Raw genomic sequence first — 18,087 nt, 5'->3', positions numbered from 1 at the left:
TGGCATCTTCTTTGATAAGCCAGTCTCGCCCTTTGTCTTCAATTCAGACCCTCATTGGTCGCTTACTCGGTCTCACTAGTACTTTTGTACATACTTACATTTGACTGTCTGTGTCGGTGCCCCGCCGTTTCCGACAGCATGCCTTCCCTCGAAAACCCCACCTTTCAGAATGAGGCTCGCTTGCTCCTCGTCTCCAATCGGCTTCCAATCACGATCAAGCGATCGGATGACGGTCGCTATGACTTCTCCATGTCCTCCGGTGGCCTGGTCAGTGGACTAAGTGGCCTGTCCAAATCCACAACCTTCCAATGGTACGGCTGGCCCGGTTTGGAGGTCCCGGAGGGGGAGATTCCCGTGGTGAAGGAACGCTTGAAGCAGGAGTATAACGCCGTGCCAGTGTTCATTGATGACGAGCTGGCAGACCGTCACTACAATGGCTTTTCTAGTTAGTATTACCGATCTGCTTATCACGTCGAGGATCTGTGATTGTTGCTCCCTCATTGATCCGTGCTGAAGGCGCTTGCTTGCTGACGGATATCCACTGCTCACAGACTCCATTCTCTGGCCCCTCTTCCATTACCATCCCGGTGAGATTACCTTTGACGAGTCCGCCTGGGAAGCATACAAGGAGGCCAACCGTCTTTTCGCCAAAGCGGTTGCGAAGGAAGTTCAAGATGGCGACTTGATCTGGGTGCATGATTATCACTTGATGCTTCTCCCTGAGATGCTGCGTGAGGAGATCGGCGATAGCAAGGAGAATGTCAAGATCGGCTTCTTCCTCCATACGCCCTTCCCTAGCAGCGAGATCTACAGAATTCTCCCTGTCCGGAACGAGTTGTTGCTCGGTGTCTTGCATTGCGACTTGATTGGGTTCCATACCTACGACTATACTAGGCACTTTTTGAGTGCTTGCTCGCGACTCTTGTATGTTTTGGATGGACTAGATTCTGTCAGTGACTGAGGAGGCGCTAATCATGTGGATCTCTAGGGGCTTAACAACTACGCCTAATGGGATCGAATTTCAGGGCAAGATCATTGCCTGCGGTGCCTTCCCTATCGGTATCGACCCGGAGAAGTTTGAAGAGGGGTTGAAGAAGGAGAAAGTCCAGAAACGCATTGCGATGCTGGAACAAAAGTTCCAGGGCGTGAAACTCATGGTGGGTGTGGACCGCCTGGATTACATCAAAGGTGTCCCCCAGAAATTACATGCCCTTGAGGTGTTCCTTAGCGATCATCCGGAGTGGGTTGGCAAGGTTGTCCTGGTTCAGGTTGCTGTTCCTAGTCGACAAGATGTGGAGGAATACCAGAACTTGAGGGCTGTTGTGAATGAGCTGGTGGGCCGGATTAACGGCAAATTTGGTAGGTTTACTGCTGCTCATGGGCGACACCCTATCACTGACCGATGAGCAGGCACGGTTGAATTCATGCCTATCCATTTCCTGCACAAGTCTGTCAACTTTGACGAGCTAATTGCCCTGTACGCGGTTTCTGACGCCTGCATTGTTTCGTCAACCCGCGACGGGATGAACCTCGTCGCCTATGAGTACATCGCCACTCAGAAAAAGCGTCATGGTGTCTTGGTGCTTTCCGAGTTCGCGGGTGCTGCTCAGAGCCTTAACGGCAGTATCATCATAAACCCCTGGAACACCGAAGAGCTGGCGGGTGCTTATCAGGAAGCGGTAACCATGAGCGACGAGCAGAGAGCCCTCAACTTCTCCAAGCTCGACAAATATGTCAATAAATATACAAGGTTCGATCATATCTGAGATGGCGAGGAGCTTTGACACTGACCTCATTTCTAGTGCATTCTGGGGCCAGTCCTTCGTGACAGAATTGACTCGCATATCGGAGCATTCGGCGGAGAAGTTCCATGCTAAGAAGGCTTCTTTCAGCGACAACAACTCCGAGAACGGGGAACCTTCCAACGGTGTAGAGACTCCGGCCCAGGAGCAGGTGGCACAGTGAGCTTGGTGCCCTCGGCTTTGTATGATTGTTGCAACGGCCGAGGATCATTTAAATATGGCGATGCGTGAATGATTGATTTAAGACGTCTATTTTACTGGTATATGAGCACAAGGCGTGGTGAAGGGCTTCCTCCTCATACAGTTTTACATTTCGGTCCGCGTATGGAATATTACAAGAGTGAACACTCTATTCTGGCCTTAATTCCAGGGTATGGTTGGGCAACAGACATCGGAGCGTTTGGTTTTTTTCTGTGTATACGGGAGCATTATCGCGATCCCTCCGGCCATTGGTTCCTCTCTACTCTACGTTATGCGTTCGGCGTCGGTGTTGTTAGGATTTCAGTGGCATAAAATAGTCGGCGGCCCATTTCCTGTTACATATAAACACATATTTACAGACCCAATATTGCATTCATTAGTGAATATCAGTTACTTGCCAAACTAGAAAGATACCAGATGTTTGTAAAAGCACCCTGCGGAGGCTGCGTGGAGAAGAGTGATGCAAAACATGCAAACACGCCCGAGATTTCTGAAATTCTCGGCGAACTCGTCCGCGGCCGCCATGCTCCTCCGGCCTGGACAGCAAGCCTCACATCAAGCCCCATCGTGCTCAGCCGGGTCAATCGCCATTTAACTGCTATCTCGCTGAGCGGATAGACTTTCAACTTTTCTCGGAGCTTTCCGAAGGCCGACACCTCCCGTCGCTCCCTTGCCCGGCACCACCGCAACGGTCTACAAAAACTCCCGTCCAAGCGGATTGACCTGGCCGTGCTTCTTCCCCAGCACCACCTCTACAACAAAAGGAGCATTCAGTCCTTCATACACACCACCACAATGCGTCCCGCCAATCTTCTCCGGGCTCTCCAGCCCCTGCGCTCCTCCATGATGCGCTCCACCACCACCACTACCTCCTCCACAACAGCGCCCTCCCTATACCAAACCACTCGGCGCTCTCTCACGACCACCGTCCCCCGACTTAACGAGCAACAACAACAACAACCCCAACAAGAAGCAGACCTGTCATCCTCCTCCACTACTACCACCACCACCGTCGTCCCTCCCTCCCTCCGCAGCTACCCCTACAAGACCAAAACCGGCACTGTCGTCTCCGTCGGCCGTATGGACCGCACTGTCCGCGTCAGCCACCGCCACACCATCTGGGACGCGCACATCCAGAAGCCCTACCCCAAGATAACTACCTACCTGGTTTCGGATCCGCGGAACTCGCTGCGCGAGGGCGACGTCATTGAGTTCTCGTCCGGGTACCCGAAGAGCCGGAATGTGCGGCACGTTGTCGAGAGAATCATTGCGCCGTTTGGATCTGCTATTGAAGATAGACCGGCTGTTATGACCCGCGAGGAGAGGGATGCTGAGCGTGCGGCAAAGAGGGCTGCTAAGTGGGAGCGTAGGGAGGCGAGGAGGGTGGAGGCTGGTGTCCCTGAGGGTGAGGGGAAGGTTGGGGAGCATGTTGGGAGGATTAGGAGGTTGGTACTTGAGAGAACTGGTGGGGTTGAGGTTTGAGTTGTGATCCTGTTTTTGAATGAGGATTGTGGTTTGAGATGATGGGGATGAAGAGCTAGACAGATGGATTTATTGGTTGTGGGGTTGCTTTCATTTTATTCTGTTCCAATATGTTGTATGTAAACTTTGTGTGTCTGTATATTACTAGCTATTTACTTTTTCATGGCATATTGTGCTTTTGTCTTGGATTGTTTGTTGGGTTGGTTGAGCACCTGTAGTTGTAATATAACTAGGGTCTGAGTGTATACACCAAATGTACAATTCTGTAGTGAGATACTATCACTACTTCATGAATAGTATAAAGCTAATTGCGAAGTAGCAGTCATCTACCGGGGCCTCAATATAAATGCATCTACTCCGTAGTTCTTACAACATTTTGTACTGGAAATTCCCATGCACAATCCGCGACAACAGCCTCAACTAGTCTAGACGACTATTCGGGCATATACCTGTAATGATCGAAGATACATATTATTACCAACAAGTTTATAAGATACCTCTTCGAAGATGTAGAAGGAATAACCCAGGTGAAAAGCATATACTGTTGTTCTGAAGATCAGGTGCCTGCCATTTTACTTGCGGGGTTGAGTATAGACTCGAATATATAGTGTTCTGTAATAGTTTTTGACTGTCTCCTTTTATAGATGTGATCAGTCAATACAGTATGTAATTGATGCTGTTCTCCGGGATATGTCTGTCAAATTGACATAAAGTAACCTCAACTCCACACGGTAAATATATGTCGGAAGATGTACTCCAAAGTACTTCTACTTTACAGGAGACAACCTCCACGAACAGTGAAACATTTAGACCACAACAAGGAAAGAACCAATATTCACCCCATGATCCAGTCCTCCAGAATAATAATTATCTCCTCAATATCTCGCCAAAGATCAACCCCACCATCTATAATATACCCTATCCCCAAATTGGTACCTGAACGGGCAGGAAATACCAACAAAGTGGTTCGCCGCCAAGCCAAGCCTTTCCTTTGGGTCGCGAAAGTCACCCCAGCGACTCTTGATCCGTTGTTTACTTTCCAGCTTCCCTTTTCCCTCCTCAACTTTCTTGTTGACTTCATCAATTTCTCCCCCACTTCCGCCTCCAATAAACTCTTTTTCCTTTCTTCCTCCCCCCTGACGTCGACCATACGCGCTCTTCCCCCTTTTTTTTTCCGACGCCATCCTTTCTCGAAACTAGTACTCTAACCCGGCGAACCTAACCCGAAGCAAAAGCCCCTCTCCATCAGACCGGACTGCAACCAACCTTCCTGTCAACTTTCCGCCGCCGCCCGTGCACGAGATCTGCGATCGGAATATACGCTACTACGAACAAACCCAAAGGTGTGTGTGTGTGTGCTTGGCCATACGGTGTATCGCTATTTGGGGTTCATGTTATAGTGTCTTCGCTATAAAAGCCCTCTTGTGGAGGACTCCATCTGCGAAATCCATATCGAAGTTTGATGCTAATGGTTTGCCATTTTGCAGACTTATTTTTAGACATTCAAAATGGCCGAGGAGGAGGATTTCTCTTCCTTGCCATTGACGGATCGGTTCTCGCACAAGGTTAGTTTGTCTCTGTTTTGCTCCCGTTTCCCATCTTTCCGGTTCGCGGGGTTGTTGTTATTTTAAATGTGTGTGGCTACTGGATACTGACATGTCTACGTACTTGGTTTAGAACTGGAAAGCCCGCAAGAATGGATATGAGGATGCGAAACAACAATTCGAGAAATCGCCTGATGAATCGGACCCTGTTTTCACGCCGTTCATACAAGATCCTGGCTTGTGGAAAGGGGCAGTGGCAGACTCCAATGTTGCAGCTCAACAAGAAGGTCTTGGGTCTTATTGCGCATTCCTGAAGTTCGGTGGTGTTCAGGCTTGTACAAGGTATGTTTCTTGGAAGATTGATGCTGTTTGACTAAACTATGGTGGTCGATGGCTAACATGTATGATGAAGGACCCGGGCAACTACCGTCTTCCCAATATGCGAAAAGGGTCTCCCTTCCACACGACCCGCTGCGAAAACGAATGCGATCGAAGCCCTCTTATTATGCGTTGAGCTGGATAAATCCGACCCCGTCATCGAAGAAATTCTCCCCGCTCTGTCACACAAAGTTCCCAAGGTTATTGCCGCTGCGCTGGCAGGACTGAGGGCCATCTATCACAACTTCGGTTGCAAGATTGTCGACCCCAAGCCTGTCTTGAAGGCCCTGCCAAAGGTCTTTGGTCATGCCGATAAGAACGTCCGTGCGGAAGCGCAAAACCTCACCGTGGAACTTTACCGCTGGCTGAAGGAAGCCATCAAACCGCTTTTCTGGAATGAACTCAAACCCGTACAACAGCAGGACCTGGAGAAGCTGTTCGAAAATGTCAAGCAAGAGCCGGCGCCCAAGCAAGAGCGGCTCACGAGGGCACAGCAAGATGCCATGGCCGCAGCCAGCGCTGCGCCAGAAGGTGGTGACGATGAGTACGAAGGAGGCGAGGAATACCCGGCAGAGGAGGATGAAGGTGAAGTCGATGCTTTCGACCTGGCCGAGCCCGTTGATGTCTTCTCCAAGATCCCCGGTAACTTTCAGGAGCAGCTTTCTTCTTCCAAGTGGAAGGATAGGAAAGAGGCCTTGGACGCTCTGCATACTGTGTTGAATGTTCCCCGGATCAAAGATGGACCTTTCGATGACGTTGTTCGTATGCTGGCTAAATCCATGAAGGACGCAAATATTGCCGTGGTAACCGTTGCCGCCAACTGTATTGAACTTCTTGCCAAGGGCGTTCGCAGTGGATTCGTCAAGTATCGGCCTACTGTCATGTCACCTATGCTGGAGCGTTTGAAGGAGAAGAAGCAGAGTGTGGCGGATGCCCTGGGTCAAGCTTTGGACGCGGTCTTCATCGCGACTAGTTTGTCAGAGTGCCTGGAGGAGATTCTCGAATTCCTCAAGCACAAAAACCCCCAAGTCAAGCAAGAGACACTCAAGTTTTTGATCCGTTGTCTACGTACTACCAGGGACGTTCCGGCGAAACCGGAAGTCAAGTCGATAGCCGAAGCGGGCACGAAACTTCTTACTGAGTCCACTGAGGTCAACCGTGCCGGAGGAGCTGAAGTTCTCGGTACTTTGATGAAGATCATGGGCGAGCGGGCGATGAACCCCTTTCTGGACGGACTCGATGACATCAGGAAGACGAAAATTAAGGAATTCTTCGAAACGGCCGAGGTCAAGGCGAAAGATAGACCTAAGCCTATCGTGGCACCGCCAAAGCCTGCCCCTGGAAAGAAGGTCGTCGCAAAGAAGCCGGCGTTGGGAGCTAAGAAGCCTGCTGCTGCCGCGCCTCCTGTTGAGGAACCAGTAGCTGCTCCTTCACCCAAACCCGCAAGGTCCATTCCTTCTAAGCTTGGAGGGCCCGCCAAACCTGGTGGTCTTCCGGCCCCTGGCGGCCTCAAGAAGAGGCTCGGTGGCCCGGGAGGAATTGCCTCTCCGCAGCGGCGGGTTGTCTCCCCTCCAACGGAGGAGCAGCCGCCCGCACCAGCACCTCCCAAATATGGTCTGGGAAGAGGACTTGCAGGCCGTCCGATTGCGAAGCCAGCGACTCCCAGCGAGCCTGCGCCCGCTCCTGCAGCTCCTCAATTTAGCGGAATCTCGGCCCTGGAACGAGCTGAGTTGGATGAGCTACGTGCAGAGAAGGAGCGGTTCATGCGTATGGTTGAGGACCTGAGGTCTGAGAGAACCAAGCTGAACTCGCAAGTGATGGAGCTTCAAGACCAAAATGCGCAGCTCATTGAGGATCACACAAGGGATGTCCTGAGTATCAAGGCTAAGGAAACCCAACTGGTTCGCGCACGAAGTGATGCAGAGTCTGCGGAGCAGACTGTGCAAAAGCAGCAGCGGGAAATCGAGCGCTTGAAGCGTGAGCTCGCAAGAGCTCTTCGCGCTAGTGCCATCAGCCCTCCCAATACCCTACCGGAGAATATTGGTATGCCTATGTCCGAATCCGGCTCCTTATACCAGGAAGATGGCCGTGCACCGATCTCACGGGCTGGTCTCATGGGCTCACGATTTGAGAGCTCACGGCCGCGCTCCTATGCATCGGCTAGCCCAAGTGAAGAGAAGGAGAACAATGGCCTGGAAAACTCAGGGCTCAGCAGTAGAGAGGGAGGACTTGGTCGGCGCAAGCTCAGTCCTAGCTTCGGTACCGGCTACTCTGGCTTGGGAAGTCCGACTCGGTCGTCCGGACTGGGCTCGGGCAGTGCTTCTGGCGAAGAACAACCCGCCAGAAGTGCCGAGCCAGCTGAGAGCTGGAAGAGAGCTGCGGAAGTTACCAGCCAACTCAAGGCAAGAATCGAACAGATGAAGGTACGTAACAACAATGACCTGTTCCCATGATCTGTTCCTGGCAAAACATTGGCTGACCTAGAGAATCTACAACAGGCAAGACAAGGGCTTACACGACCACCTTCTCAACGTTGATGAATGAATGAATAACACGACTACCCTCCATCTCCTCTTACTCCTACCTATTCCCCAGAAGTGTTTTTCATTCTCCATTTCGCTGTATTAGCTTCATTGTCTCTTTTATCTTCTCATTGGGCGGGTCTTTCGGTCAATATCCTTCTTCCACTACCACCATCTATACACACTAGTTCGGATTGTATTTGCTTTTTCATTACATCGGGGTGTGCGTGCGGACATTCTCTTGCCTGGGATTGGGAAACAAATGGGTACAAGGGGGGGCATCTGGTTGCATTCGTTTGGGTTGTGATTGATTGGTTTTGTGTTTCTTGTTTGTGTTTTTGCTTCATACCATCATACCATATTGCTATACCTTTATTTGCTTGATTGAATTCTTGACTTGATGTATAGACAACCGGATCTTCCTGTATCATGTTTACATTCGATGCTGTATTGTACGCGTCACGATTTGCTTGCTCAATCGGTATGGTTGGCTTGCAATCCGCAGTTAATATTGTGGGGCCGGGTCAAAGGGCTAGATCACAGCCTAGAGAAAATTTTTAAGACTTGCTTTTTGCATGAATTCACTGGTGAAGACAACCAAGAGGGTCTAAAATTTCTAATGGTTTACTTTTGTTCTACGACTAAGATGTACATATTGCAGACGTCACATGAATGCTCAAACTCCAAGACAACTTCCTACAATATGACAAAACGACAAAACCTGGGCTGTTGTTGATGTCTGAAATAGCATTCATGGGTATCTGCAACGTGTACATGAAGAGGTATAAAAGAGGAAAGACGAAGAAGTCATTAAAGTTTCGTTGATGGTATAATTTTTTTTATCCCGTCGGTGTTGTTAGCTCGCTGCTAGCTAGCTTAGACACGGATGGCACCCTCAACGGCCTTGCGCTTCTTCTCCTGGCGGGCAACAGCCTTGGCGCCCATGATACCACCACCCCAGTGGCGGCGGGACTCCTCGTACTTGTCGGAGTAGCCCTCCTTGACGGCGGAGAGGAGCTTGGCGAACTCAGCCTTGTCCTCGGAGCGGACCTCGGTGAGAGCGAGGACAGCGGAGGTCTATTCCAACTCATTAGTTTAATGCTATTGGAGGGTAGAGAGATATATATAAGGGGATAAATACCTTCTTGTGGACAACGGTACCGAGACGAGCCTTGCCCTTAACAATAGCGTAAGGGACACCCATCTTGCGGCAAAGAGCGGGAAGGAAGACAACCAGCTCAATGGGGTCAACGTCGTGAGCAATCAGGACGAGGGAAGCCTTCTTGTTCTCGACGAGGCCGACAACGTGGTTGAGACCGTACTTGACGTTGTAGGGCTTCTTGGAGACATCCTCCTTCTTCTTGCCCTCAGCGACGGCGGTGGCCTCGGCGTGGAGACGCTCCTTCTTCTCGACCTTGGTCTCGGGGCGGTACTTGTTGAGGAACTTGAAGGTCTGGGCAGCGGTGTTGCGGTCCAGGGTGTTCTGGAACTGAGCAATGGAAGGAGGGACCTTGAGACGGAGGTTCAAGATCTTCTTCTGGCGCTGCAGACGGACATACTCGGGCCACTTGACGAAGCGACCGAGGTTGCGCTTGGGCTGGATGTCCTGGCCAATGCCGAAGTTGCGGGGGCGCTTCTCGATGAGAGGGTTCTATCCATACCATGTTAGTATATATCTCTCTCATGGTGGTTTCAGTAGTTGATGTAGGGTGTCAGCACATACCTTGGGAGCCTTCTTAGCGCCAGCCTTACCCTGGGGGTAAGGGAGGGGGGCAGTCTTCTTTCCGGACTTCTGGGCAGGCTATCATTGAGAAAAGAAGATCAGCAATCTTGTCCACCATCTTGCTGCATCTTCCTTGAACTCTAGGGAGAGACACAAAACTGTCCCAAGTTTCCTTAAGAACAGCTTTGTGTCTTCCAGCCAAAAATCATCGCTGATCCACCCCTTCACAATCGTTTTACGGACTGTGAAGAGAGCGAATCAACGGAAATTTTTTTTATTGTCGCTTCTCGACTGTTGCGAGATGAAGCGGGACGTGGAAATCGTCACACGACATATTCGCAGCGTAGTCGATAGCTCAATTCTAATTGAATAGAAGAGGCGTGAAATGGACGATTCTATGTGCTTACCATTTTGTCGACGGGATCCGCGGCGGCGTTGGGTGCAGGATTGACAGTCAAGGGAAAGGAAAGAAGAAGAACTTCAATTAATTTCGCGCCGCGAGAAGAAATCCATTAGCGCCGTTTGCTTGTGTGGGCCGCGTTCGGATTATCTTGTTCGCCGGGCCTGGCTGGTGGCTCAATCAGGTGACCTAGGGCTAACCCTTCGGGCTGCTTCAATGCAATGGACCAATCACGTTGAACTTTGATCTGTCTATGTTTTCGTACTATATTCTAGACCTGGATGACAGTCGACTACTAGTATTCCGTTGACATGCTCATTCATTGATTGTACTGATTCCCGTATAGCTCAGTGGGTCCTTAGAATATTATATGGTATGCGTATCAGTTGGACCGTGTTCACGACAATTTCAACAATTATCCAGGCCACAGGACATCCGGTCTATATATTCAATACCCAACATACATCCACTAGAAACGCCAAACTCATGCTCAGGTAACCATAGTAGTACTATCCCTCTATATGACACACCAATAGTCTTCCATCGAAGCAAACATAATCTAAACCAAACAGAACCCAATATCATAACCTAATCGTAACATAGTACCCCATCACATCACCTCACCTCACCTTACCTCCAAGCCCCCAACCCAGGCAGGCCCGTCCTCCCAATCCCCGAACTAGCCGCCTGAATAGCCTTCTTTTTCCCCAAATTACCCTCTTGATCCCTCACCGCCGAGACAATCTTGTCAATATTCGTCTCCACCACCACACCCCCAACAATCATCTCACTCAAAACCGCGTGCATGGTCTCATACCCGAAGATGAGATCCAGCTCACACACGTTCTCGAACATGCGATCCAGCGCCTCCACGAAGACCTGAATTAGATCGATCAGGGCAAGCGGCGACTCCATCGACGTGGAGATCATGATGAACGACAAAGTGGCATAGTTGCGGTAAGTGATTTGGGTTGGCGCGTCGGAGGGGCCATTTTCTGCGCCAGAGCTTGCGCCGCGGGAGAGAAGTGGAGGGAGGGGGAGGAAGTTACAGGCGCTGGCGGGGCGTTGGGAAACGAGGTTGTAGATTTGCGCGATTAGGGATTGTTTGGTTTGGGTGTCCTGTTTGGTTAGGCATTGTGAGTATGGGATGCTTGGTGGATGAGGGGGTTGGGCTGGGTTGGTTATAAAGACGCGATCAAGTGTAGACTCACAATCTGTGTGTAGAACTTGGTTAAACGGGGTTGTCCGTTGTTGTTGAAGACGAGGACGGCGTTGATCATGTTGGTGCAGTGTCCGCGGGGCACGGGGTGATTTCTAGCTCGGTGGATGGAGGCTTTCTGCGAGGGGCGAAGTTTGAATAAAGATCCCTAAGTATAGAGTAAGGATAGGCGATCAAGTCGGCTGGCGGTGTAGAGCTGCACGTAAACGTAGTGACCGTGTATGGGTGGAATAATCACTGATGATGAGTGATAGATGAAGCTGTCCCTCGAACCGCCTTATCGGCCTGGAGCGGAGACTCGGCAAAGGTTCCCCGAGCTTCGAACCGCAGCTCGGAAGACTTTCTTATCCGGGGACAATTTCTGGAGAAGCTCATTGATTTTAAGAGGAATCTTGCCAAAGACTAAAAAGTCAAGCACAGTACTTCACCAGCCAAGATTGACTCAACAGCATATCATGAAGAACCGAATCCCCTCCCTAAGGCCTCTCTGCCACCAGCGAGCGCAAGTCCTCCCCCTCCGTCGCAACCATTCAACAAGCAAACCTCCGAATGCGCAACCGCAACCGCGGCCGCAGCCCAACAACAAACTGCAATTCAAAGACATCCCTGCCACAGCAGTGAACTACTACTGGGACACGCAAGCGCCGGATGAAAGCCAGCTAGCCTACGCGGACAAAGTCTTCGCACCATCGCGCCACTCTCCAGTCAAGCTCTGGACTCTGAGCAAGTTCCGCACGACGCCGCTCTCCTCGACGACCCCGGAAGTAGCGTTCCTAGGTCGGTCGAATGTTGGCAAAAGCTCCTTGTTGAATGCCCTCATGGGGCAGGAGATATGCTGGACGTCGTCGAAACCAGGGCGCACGCAGACGATGAACGCATTCGGAATTGGAGGGACAAAGGGCGGCGAGTCGAAGGTAGTATTGCTTGATATGCCGGGGTACGGCAAGGGAAGTCGATCAGAATGGGGGGCTGAGATTATGAAGTACTTAAAGAATAGGAAGCAGTGAGTATTACCAAATGGCATATATCACACTGGGATACAGGCTAACAAACTGTCTACGTCTATAGACTCCGCCGCACCTTCATCCTAATCGACGGCCAGCACGGCATCAAGCACTCCGACGAAGGCATCCTCGAATTATTCCGCCACTACGCCATCCCACACCAGATTATCGTCTCAAAAGTGGATAACATCATGGCGGCGAGAACGAGCCAGCTCGCGACTGGAGTAACGGAGGAACGTCTGCTCCAGACGCAGAAGAAGATACAGGAGCTGCGTCCTATCATCCAGCCTGTTGGTCGGGATGAAGGTCCTGGTGCTCTAGGCGAGATTTTGACATGCAGTTCGAAAGTCCTCAGAACTCCTGGGAATTATTTGGGAATTAGTCCCATTCGGTGGGCTATCTTGTCTGCTGCTGGCTATGATGGGACGATGGAGGTGAGGTCTAGTCATGGCCAACCTGATTTGACGGGGGTGAGTATGTCCTCTGGGGCTGGTCCTTGAGGAGGCTCAGTGCCTTTTTGTCTGTTTGAAATGATAGCGGGGTGCTCTCCAGTTTTCTGAGAGCTATACAGATGCTCTATCTCTGTGAGGGGCCGTGAGAAGAGATTGGCTCTCTCGATCATAAGTGGCTGAGCCTGTAGAGGTTACTCTGTTGTTTGTGGTGACTAAAACCACTCTAGGTGATCAAGTAGGTCACCATCTGAAAGATTTGCTACACTGGTCCCGCGGAATGACCAAGGTATGTGTGGCCTCCATGCAAGTCCGTTGTTGCACAAGCTCCACATGCCGTTTGAGCCTGCACCATGGTCTATGGACCCCTAACGACCGCGCCATCTTACACCACGCTTCCCCGGGGGGCGGGGGATCCGTAGTCTTATTTGACTATGTCAACGACGGAGCTATGCGCTTCCAGGCTAAAGATGGTCGACAAAGATAGTCTGATTCTAGCACGGAGATGCTTACGAAAGGGTGAGGTAGCTGAGTATGTATGTACTAAATCCTTATCGTATTCGATTGCAAAATAAAGCCACTTCAAGTCTATACTATTCGGATATAAAACAGAGACAGGGTAGTCGGAATATGTAGGGGTTCGGGAGCGGAAGCGCACGTGTTAGACAGCGGCGCACATGAGGATAAAAGGATGCATATCGAGCATGCGGATGTATGATCAAGGAGGTAAGAGAGAATAATGATTAGACAAGAGGCTGGGTTGGTGAGTCCGTTTTGTATGCCAAAACGCCTGTCCGTCATGATGCAGCATGTCAAGGGATGCTAACCGCGCTATGCAAACTCTCATAAAGGTAATTATAGTTCCATTGATTGGGGGGTATCGTAGTTATGTCATGGTTCGAATATGTCGCGAAAAAGAAAAAGGGGGAATATAACGTGAGAAGACAGCCGTTTGTGTTGCCTGTCGCAGGGGTTTCAAAAGCCCCGGGGAACAAAAATCTTTCATCTGCCCAAGCAGTGAAATAGAGGTAGAGTGGGCGACAGACGTAATGTTTTCAGGCGTCTGAAAGGTCGTAATCTTCGTCAGTGTCACTAACTTCCTGGCCCCATCTATTGACGACGATGCGTCTTCCTAACTGTTCGCTTGGTACTCCATCGCGCGAAGCGCCAAAGTCAAGGACCTAATGCTTCTTAGTAGGCGGCAATTGGATGTTTGATAGACTGAACTCACCTCAATGTATGTTAAACTGTCACGCTGCACTGCAGCAACGCATCTTCGGTCGTTGAACTTTACCTGCCACACGCCACTGAGGTCGGTGAGAAGGTCTCGGACGCAATCTCCGGTTTTTACATCCCACATCTTCAGTGTCCGATCTGATCCTGAAATAACCTTCTGGCCATCATGCTGGAAACAAGTGATTGCGCCAGTGTGAGCACTCAGCATGTTCCTGCACTGTCCAGTTTCAGGATCCCAAATCCTCAGCGTAGAATCCGCAGCTGCCGACACTAAACGGTCACACTTGAGGTCAAGCAGACCAACTAGGGATGTGTGGCCTTCCAGGTTGTACAGGATAGAACCCGTTTCCAATGACCATACCTTGACCATGTTATCCATGGATCCACTGATACAACGATTCCTCTTGTGATCAAGGACAACGCTATAGACCTTCAGTGTATGACCCTGAAGCCGGTGAACGGTCTCTCCTGTGGATATTTTCCATACCCGCACAGTGCAGTCATAGCTTCCGCTCACTAGCGTGTCACCATGTGCTGCAATCGCCCGGACAGAGTGCTGGTGTCCACTGAGGACACGGACAAAGTAAGGGCAGTCCGTGTCATCGACATGAGGTCCGCTTTGGTAATATCCCGGATCACCTGGTTTAGGAAGTTTCCATACACGAAGGTTCGAGTCACGAGAGCCCGTGATGATCAACGGTTCCTTTGGCATCATCTCGGGCGTGCCATCGGCCTTCTTTCCCACCTCGACCGGTAAGACAATCTGCAGGCAGCGCACTGTGGAGGTGTGGCCATGGAATATCTGAGTGCACCGAGCCTTCTCGATGTCCCAAACTCTTACCGACCTGTCGGTAGACCCAGAAACCAAAGTGTTGCCATAATACTCAAGTGCCCATACACCACCTTCATGGCCTTCAAGGGTGGCCTTTAGCTCCCCAGTCCTAGTGTCATAAACATTGATGTTCGTGTCATCGCTCCCGGTAAGCACTTTCTCCGTATCGAATTGGAGACAGGTGACTACGTGCCGATCATGGGCGCGGAAGGCGATGTGTCTCGGCTTGACAATGGGTTTCATCCATGCCTTGTGGATTGAGTGGTGACGCTGATACAGCGATTTGTAGAGGTGAAGACCGCGGAGCGACGGCAAGCCGATGTCCGGATATGGGACGGCCGCCGCCGCCGCATTCGCAGCCGCATAAGGCCCCTCAGAAGCAGAAACCTCTTTCCTCCAGTCCGAAGATTCGGAGTGATCAGTGCCACTGGAGGAGATCTTTCGCTTCGAAAGTTTACGGCTAGACACGCGGGTGCAAGCTTTCCTTTTAGGCCGGCGACTCACGGACAAAGTCCGGTCACTAGACTCGCCAAAGGATTGCAAGGCAGGAACAGAAGATTCCGGATCTGGCTTGATGAACGGAGACATACTCATGTCCTTCTCATAATCTTCGCAGCCATTCGGAAATTGCCATCCCCAGCCCTCCCTGATCGCACGATCCAACTCCCCTTCAGGGAGAACATATCCGTCCCTATCAAAAAGTTCCTTCCAGGACTTTTCGTCGGAATTGATTATATGCCTCCATTTCTTGGACACCTGAGCCGCGCGGCACATGGTCTGAACGTCAAAATATTTCACGATGTTCAGACTGAGCTCAAGCGGAAGAAGGGACAGGAAGTCACATTTCAAGGCAGGGTTGACAACGTCCGCAACAAAGTGCAGCGTTTGTTTCGGACAGCGCCTCAGAAATTGATACATCATATATGTTTTCATTCCGTCAGGTACCGAGTCAAAAAAGTCCAGCACATTGGGAATATCCATCATGGAAGTGGGGCGTTGCATCATTGGGCCTGCAAGCTGTTCGGATTTGGCAACATACGTCGCTTCGCCATTGGTGTCCCCTACGGGCAGAGGCCCAATAAAGCGAGCATCACCGTTGTCAAAGCTGGAGTCCGTATCCTCTTGGTCTTCAGCAGAATCAAAAGAAGAATCGATGTTCGCAGCATTCAGAGCCGCCACTGGAGACAGACTGGGACTGGGCAAGCACATATCTTGGGCAACGATATTGTCAATAAAAGGCTGCGAAGACGACTCCGCAGGCAAATTCTGAGAACCGTCACCTGGTGCATCGTATCCTGAATCCTGACTAGCAGCAATCCCGGTCAGGTGTTGCCTAGGGTCAGAGCCTGTCCTTTCCAGTGCAGGTCTGGCAAAAGCGGTCTCGTTCGCGCAGCCAGATTGTCTGTCATGTTCCTGCATGACAGTATTTGTACGCAAGGTCTCTTTCCTGGCGTCCACCGTCTGCGAGGGCCCCTGAGACTCGACTTCTGAGGATAGCGGAGACCGTAGTAATGTCTCCCTACGAGCATTACTCGCACTGTGGATCCTCCTTCTCGACAATATTCCTTCCATGGCGTTATTGCTATTGGTTTCCGTCTCCGGGGTGGCTAAGCCAGCCACGGTAGGATGTACTGGCGTGGAGCCATGAGATCGGGCGGAACGGAACGAAGGCTCTGACGGCACTCGCGCCGGACGTGCCCGTAGTGAGCCCTGTTGTGCTTCCGTAAGCCGACGCTTGGAGATCGACAGGTGGTTAGAAGGTTGGTTGGAGGTTCTATGTGCAAGACGCCTTGATAGCTGGGTATCGTCCGAAGTAAAGGAAGCCACCGATCGCACAAGACCGTTCGAACTTTTGAGCGCGTCATTCTTCTCGTGCAACTACGAAAGTCAGTTCACAAGATCCAGAAGGCCGGTCGCGTGACAGGAGAGTGAAAAGCTCGCGAATAACAAGAAATAAAGACATACCTCGTTCAATGTGCCCGCAGTATCTTCAGGTTCATTAAACACAACCGATTTACCACCAAGTTCAAATCGAATATTCCGTAACGCCGATGGTGTAGGGGCAGATGCCAGTGGGTAAACTTTAGGATCCAAATCCTGCGTCGCGCGTGGCGGCCTAATGAGCACGGGAGGAAACGTGGTGGTCGTTGTGGTTGTCGTCGTAACAACAGTGGTTCGGGTAGCAGGGGCGAAGGAAAATTGACCGACGGAGGCACTGGGAGACCCAGGACCGAGGCCACGACCATTTCCATCTTCCTCCATGATCAGGTTGCCGAATGAATATGCGACTGGGTCAGTGGTTTGTCCGAGATTGGGTTCCTAGGAAAGAAGGCGTGTAGTAGCGTGATGGCGTGGCAAGGATAAATCAGCTTCGACAGACTTGTTGGCTATGACGCATCAGATATGGCTGCTGGAGGGCCCTTTCGTATCGAGAAACAGGTGAGGTGAATGTGGGAATTTGTTGTTTATGTGAGGGAGTTGATCGGCCGTACGTCCAGGCAAGAAGTCGGAGTCAAATAAGGACCGCTAACAGGTATACACGCCCAGAAAGAGCAACCGAATGCGCACAGCTGTGGAGGAGTGTTCGTTAAAACATGACCGTGGATACCGATCGAATAAGGGCCTGGGTGGGTGTGAAGATAGGCCGGTGTGTAGAGAGAAGATAGAAGGAAGTGAACGAGGGCAGGCTGTGGCGTGCTCTCTGCTGACAAGGAGGTGTTGGGCGGCGGAGAATGATCGAGGGAGCTGAACCAGAAGGTGGTTGGTTGTGCCTCCTTCAGGTCAGGCTTAGGCTCTTCGCAGCAGCCGGCGGTTCTGTCCTCAGTGGCTCCCGGCTAGCCCAATCTGGCGGCTTCCCGAGGCTGGTGGCTCCGCAATGTGAAGACTAAATCCTATTTAAAATATTGACGGTTCGATGATTCCCCATAAGGTGAGACAGCAAGGAAGAGTAAGAAAGAGGGGAAGAGAGAGGGCGGTAGAAGAAGGATAGTCTACCAGTGATGGAGAGGGAAAAGGGAATGGACAAGAAAGAAACCAGGAGCAACGGAGACAAATGAAAAAGGGTCAAGGAAAAAAACCTTAGAGGCAAGGCGGGTTCTGAATCTGCCGTCCTGCAGTCGGGGATCACCCAGCGCTCGGAGCACTTCTCCCTGGGGTGAGAACCACTTTCCAGGATCGTTAACGATGTATCCAATGGTGGAGTTGACGGGTGTTGTGCCTATTAGACTATGACTAGAGTCTTTCTCGGGAGGGGACACTGGATACAACAGCACTAACAAGATTGATTCGCAGTCCT

At 51.0% G+C, this 18,087-nt stretch overlaps 7 protein-coding genes across 7 annotated transcripts; 4 read left to right on the top strand and 3 right to left on the bottom strand.

The window, feature by feature from the left end:
* Positions 1-138: 138 nt before the first annotated feature.
* tpsA (trehalose-6-phosphate synthase subunit 1 tpsA-Aspergillus niger) lies at positions 139-1,965 on the top strand (the record flags this gene model as incomplete). Its single annotated transcript, XM_001393118.3, has 5 exons — positions 139-445; positions 552-924; positions 989-1,359; positions 1,411-1,750; positions 1,803-1,965. 5 exons carry the CDS (start codon positions 139-141, stop codon positions 1,963-1,965), a joined length of 1,554 nt encoding a protein of 517 aa, XP_001393155.1.
* An 833-nt stretch (positions 1,966-2,798) lies between these two features.
* Positions 2,799-3,848, top strand: An08g10500 (uncharacterized protein; the record flags this gene model as incomplete). Its single annotated transcript, XM_001393117.3, has 4 exons — positions 2,799-3,448; positions 3,545-3,600; positions 3,719-3,753; positions 3,783-3,848. 4 exons carry the CDS (start codon positions 2,799-2,801, stop codon positions 3,846-3,848), a joined length of 807 nt encoding a protein of 268 aa, XP_001393154.3.
* A 1,145-nt stretch (positions 3,849-4,993) lies between these two features.
* Positions 4,994-8,490, top strand: An08g10490 (uncharacterized protein; the record flags this gene model as incomplete). Its single annotated transcript, XM_059749372.1, has 4 exons — positions 4,994-5,050; positions 5,163-5,371; positions 5,442-7,830; positions 8,338-8,490. 4 exons carry the CDS (start codon positions 4,994-4,996, stop codon positions 8,488-8,490), a joined length of 2,808 nt encoding a protein of 935 aa, XP_059604161.1.
* A 315-nt stretch (positions 8,491-8,805) lies between these two features.
* An08g10480 (60S ribosomal protein eL8) lies at positions 8,806-10,062 on the bottom strand (the record flags this gene model as incomplete). Its single annotated transcript, XM_001393115.3, has 4 exons — positions 8,806-9,006; positions 9,071-9,580; positions 9,653-9,730; positions 10,060-10,062. 4 exons carry the CDS (start codon positions 10,060-10,062, stop codon positions 8,806-8,808), a joined length of 792 nt encoding a protein of 263 aa, XP_001393152.1.
* Positions 10,063-10,682: 620 nt separating this feature from the next.
* An08g10470 (uncharacterized protein) lies at positions 10,683-11,332 on the bottom strand (the record flags this gene model as incomplete). The annotated part of the gene is made up of 2 exons (XM_001393114.1): positions 10,683-11,171; positions 11,264-11,332. The coding sequence occupies 2 exons, from the start codon at positions 11,330-11,332 to the stop codon at positions 10,683-10,685; spliced, it is 558 nt and encodes a 185-aa protein (XP_001393151.1).
* Positions 11,333-11,726: 394 nt separating this feature from the next.
* An08g10460 (uncharacterized protein) lies at positions 11,727-13,211 on the top strand (the record flags this gene model as incomplete). The annotated part of the gene is made up of 3 exons (XM_001393113.3): positions 11,727-12,274; positions 12,340-12,749; positions 12,955-13,211. 3 exons carry the CDS (start codon positions 11,727-11,729, stop codon positions 13,209-13,211), a joined length of 1,215 nt encoding a protein of 404 aa, XP_001393150.3.
* Positions 13,212-13,779: 568 nt separating this feature from the next.
* Positions 13,780-17,054, bottom strand: An08g10450 (uncharacterized protein; the record flags this gene model as incomplete). Its single annotated transcript, XM_059749371.1, has 4 exons — positions 13,780-13,905; positions 13,956-15,186; positions 15,457-16,670; positions 16,758-17,054. 4 exons carry the CDS (start codon positions 17,052-17,054, stop codon positions 13,780-13,782), a joined length of 2,868 nt encoding a protein of 955 aa, XP_059604160.1.
* Between the last annotated feature and the right edge of the window lie 1,033 nt (positions 17,055-18,087).

The sequence above is a fragment of the Aspergillus niger genome (assembly GCF_000002855.4).
Source record: "Aspergillus niger supercontig An08".
Lineage (NCBI taxonomy): Eukaryota > Fungi > Ascomycota > Eurotiomycetes > Eurotiales > Aspergillaceae > Aspergillus > Aspergillus niger.
The sequence above is the reverse complement of the archived record's forward strand: the minus strand, read 5'-3'. Positions and strand labels throughout refer to the sequence as shown.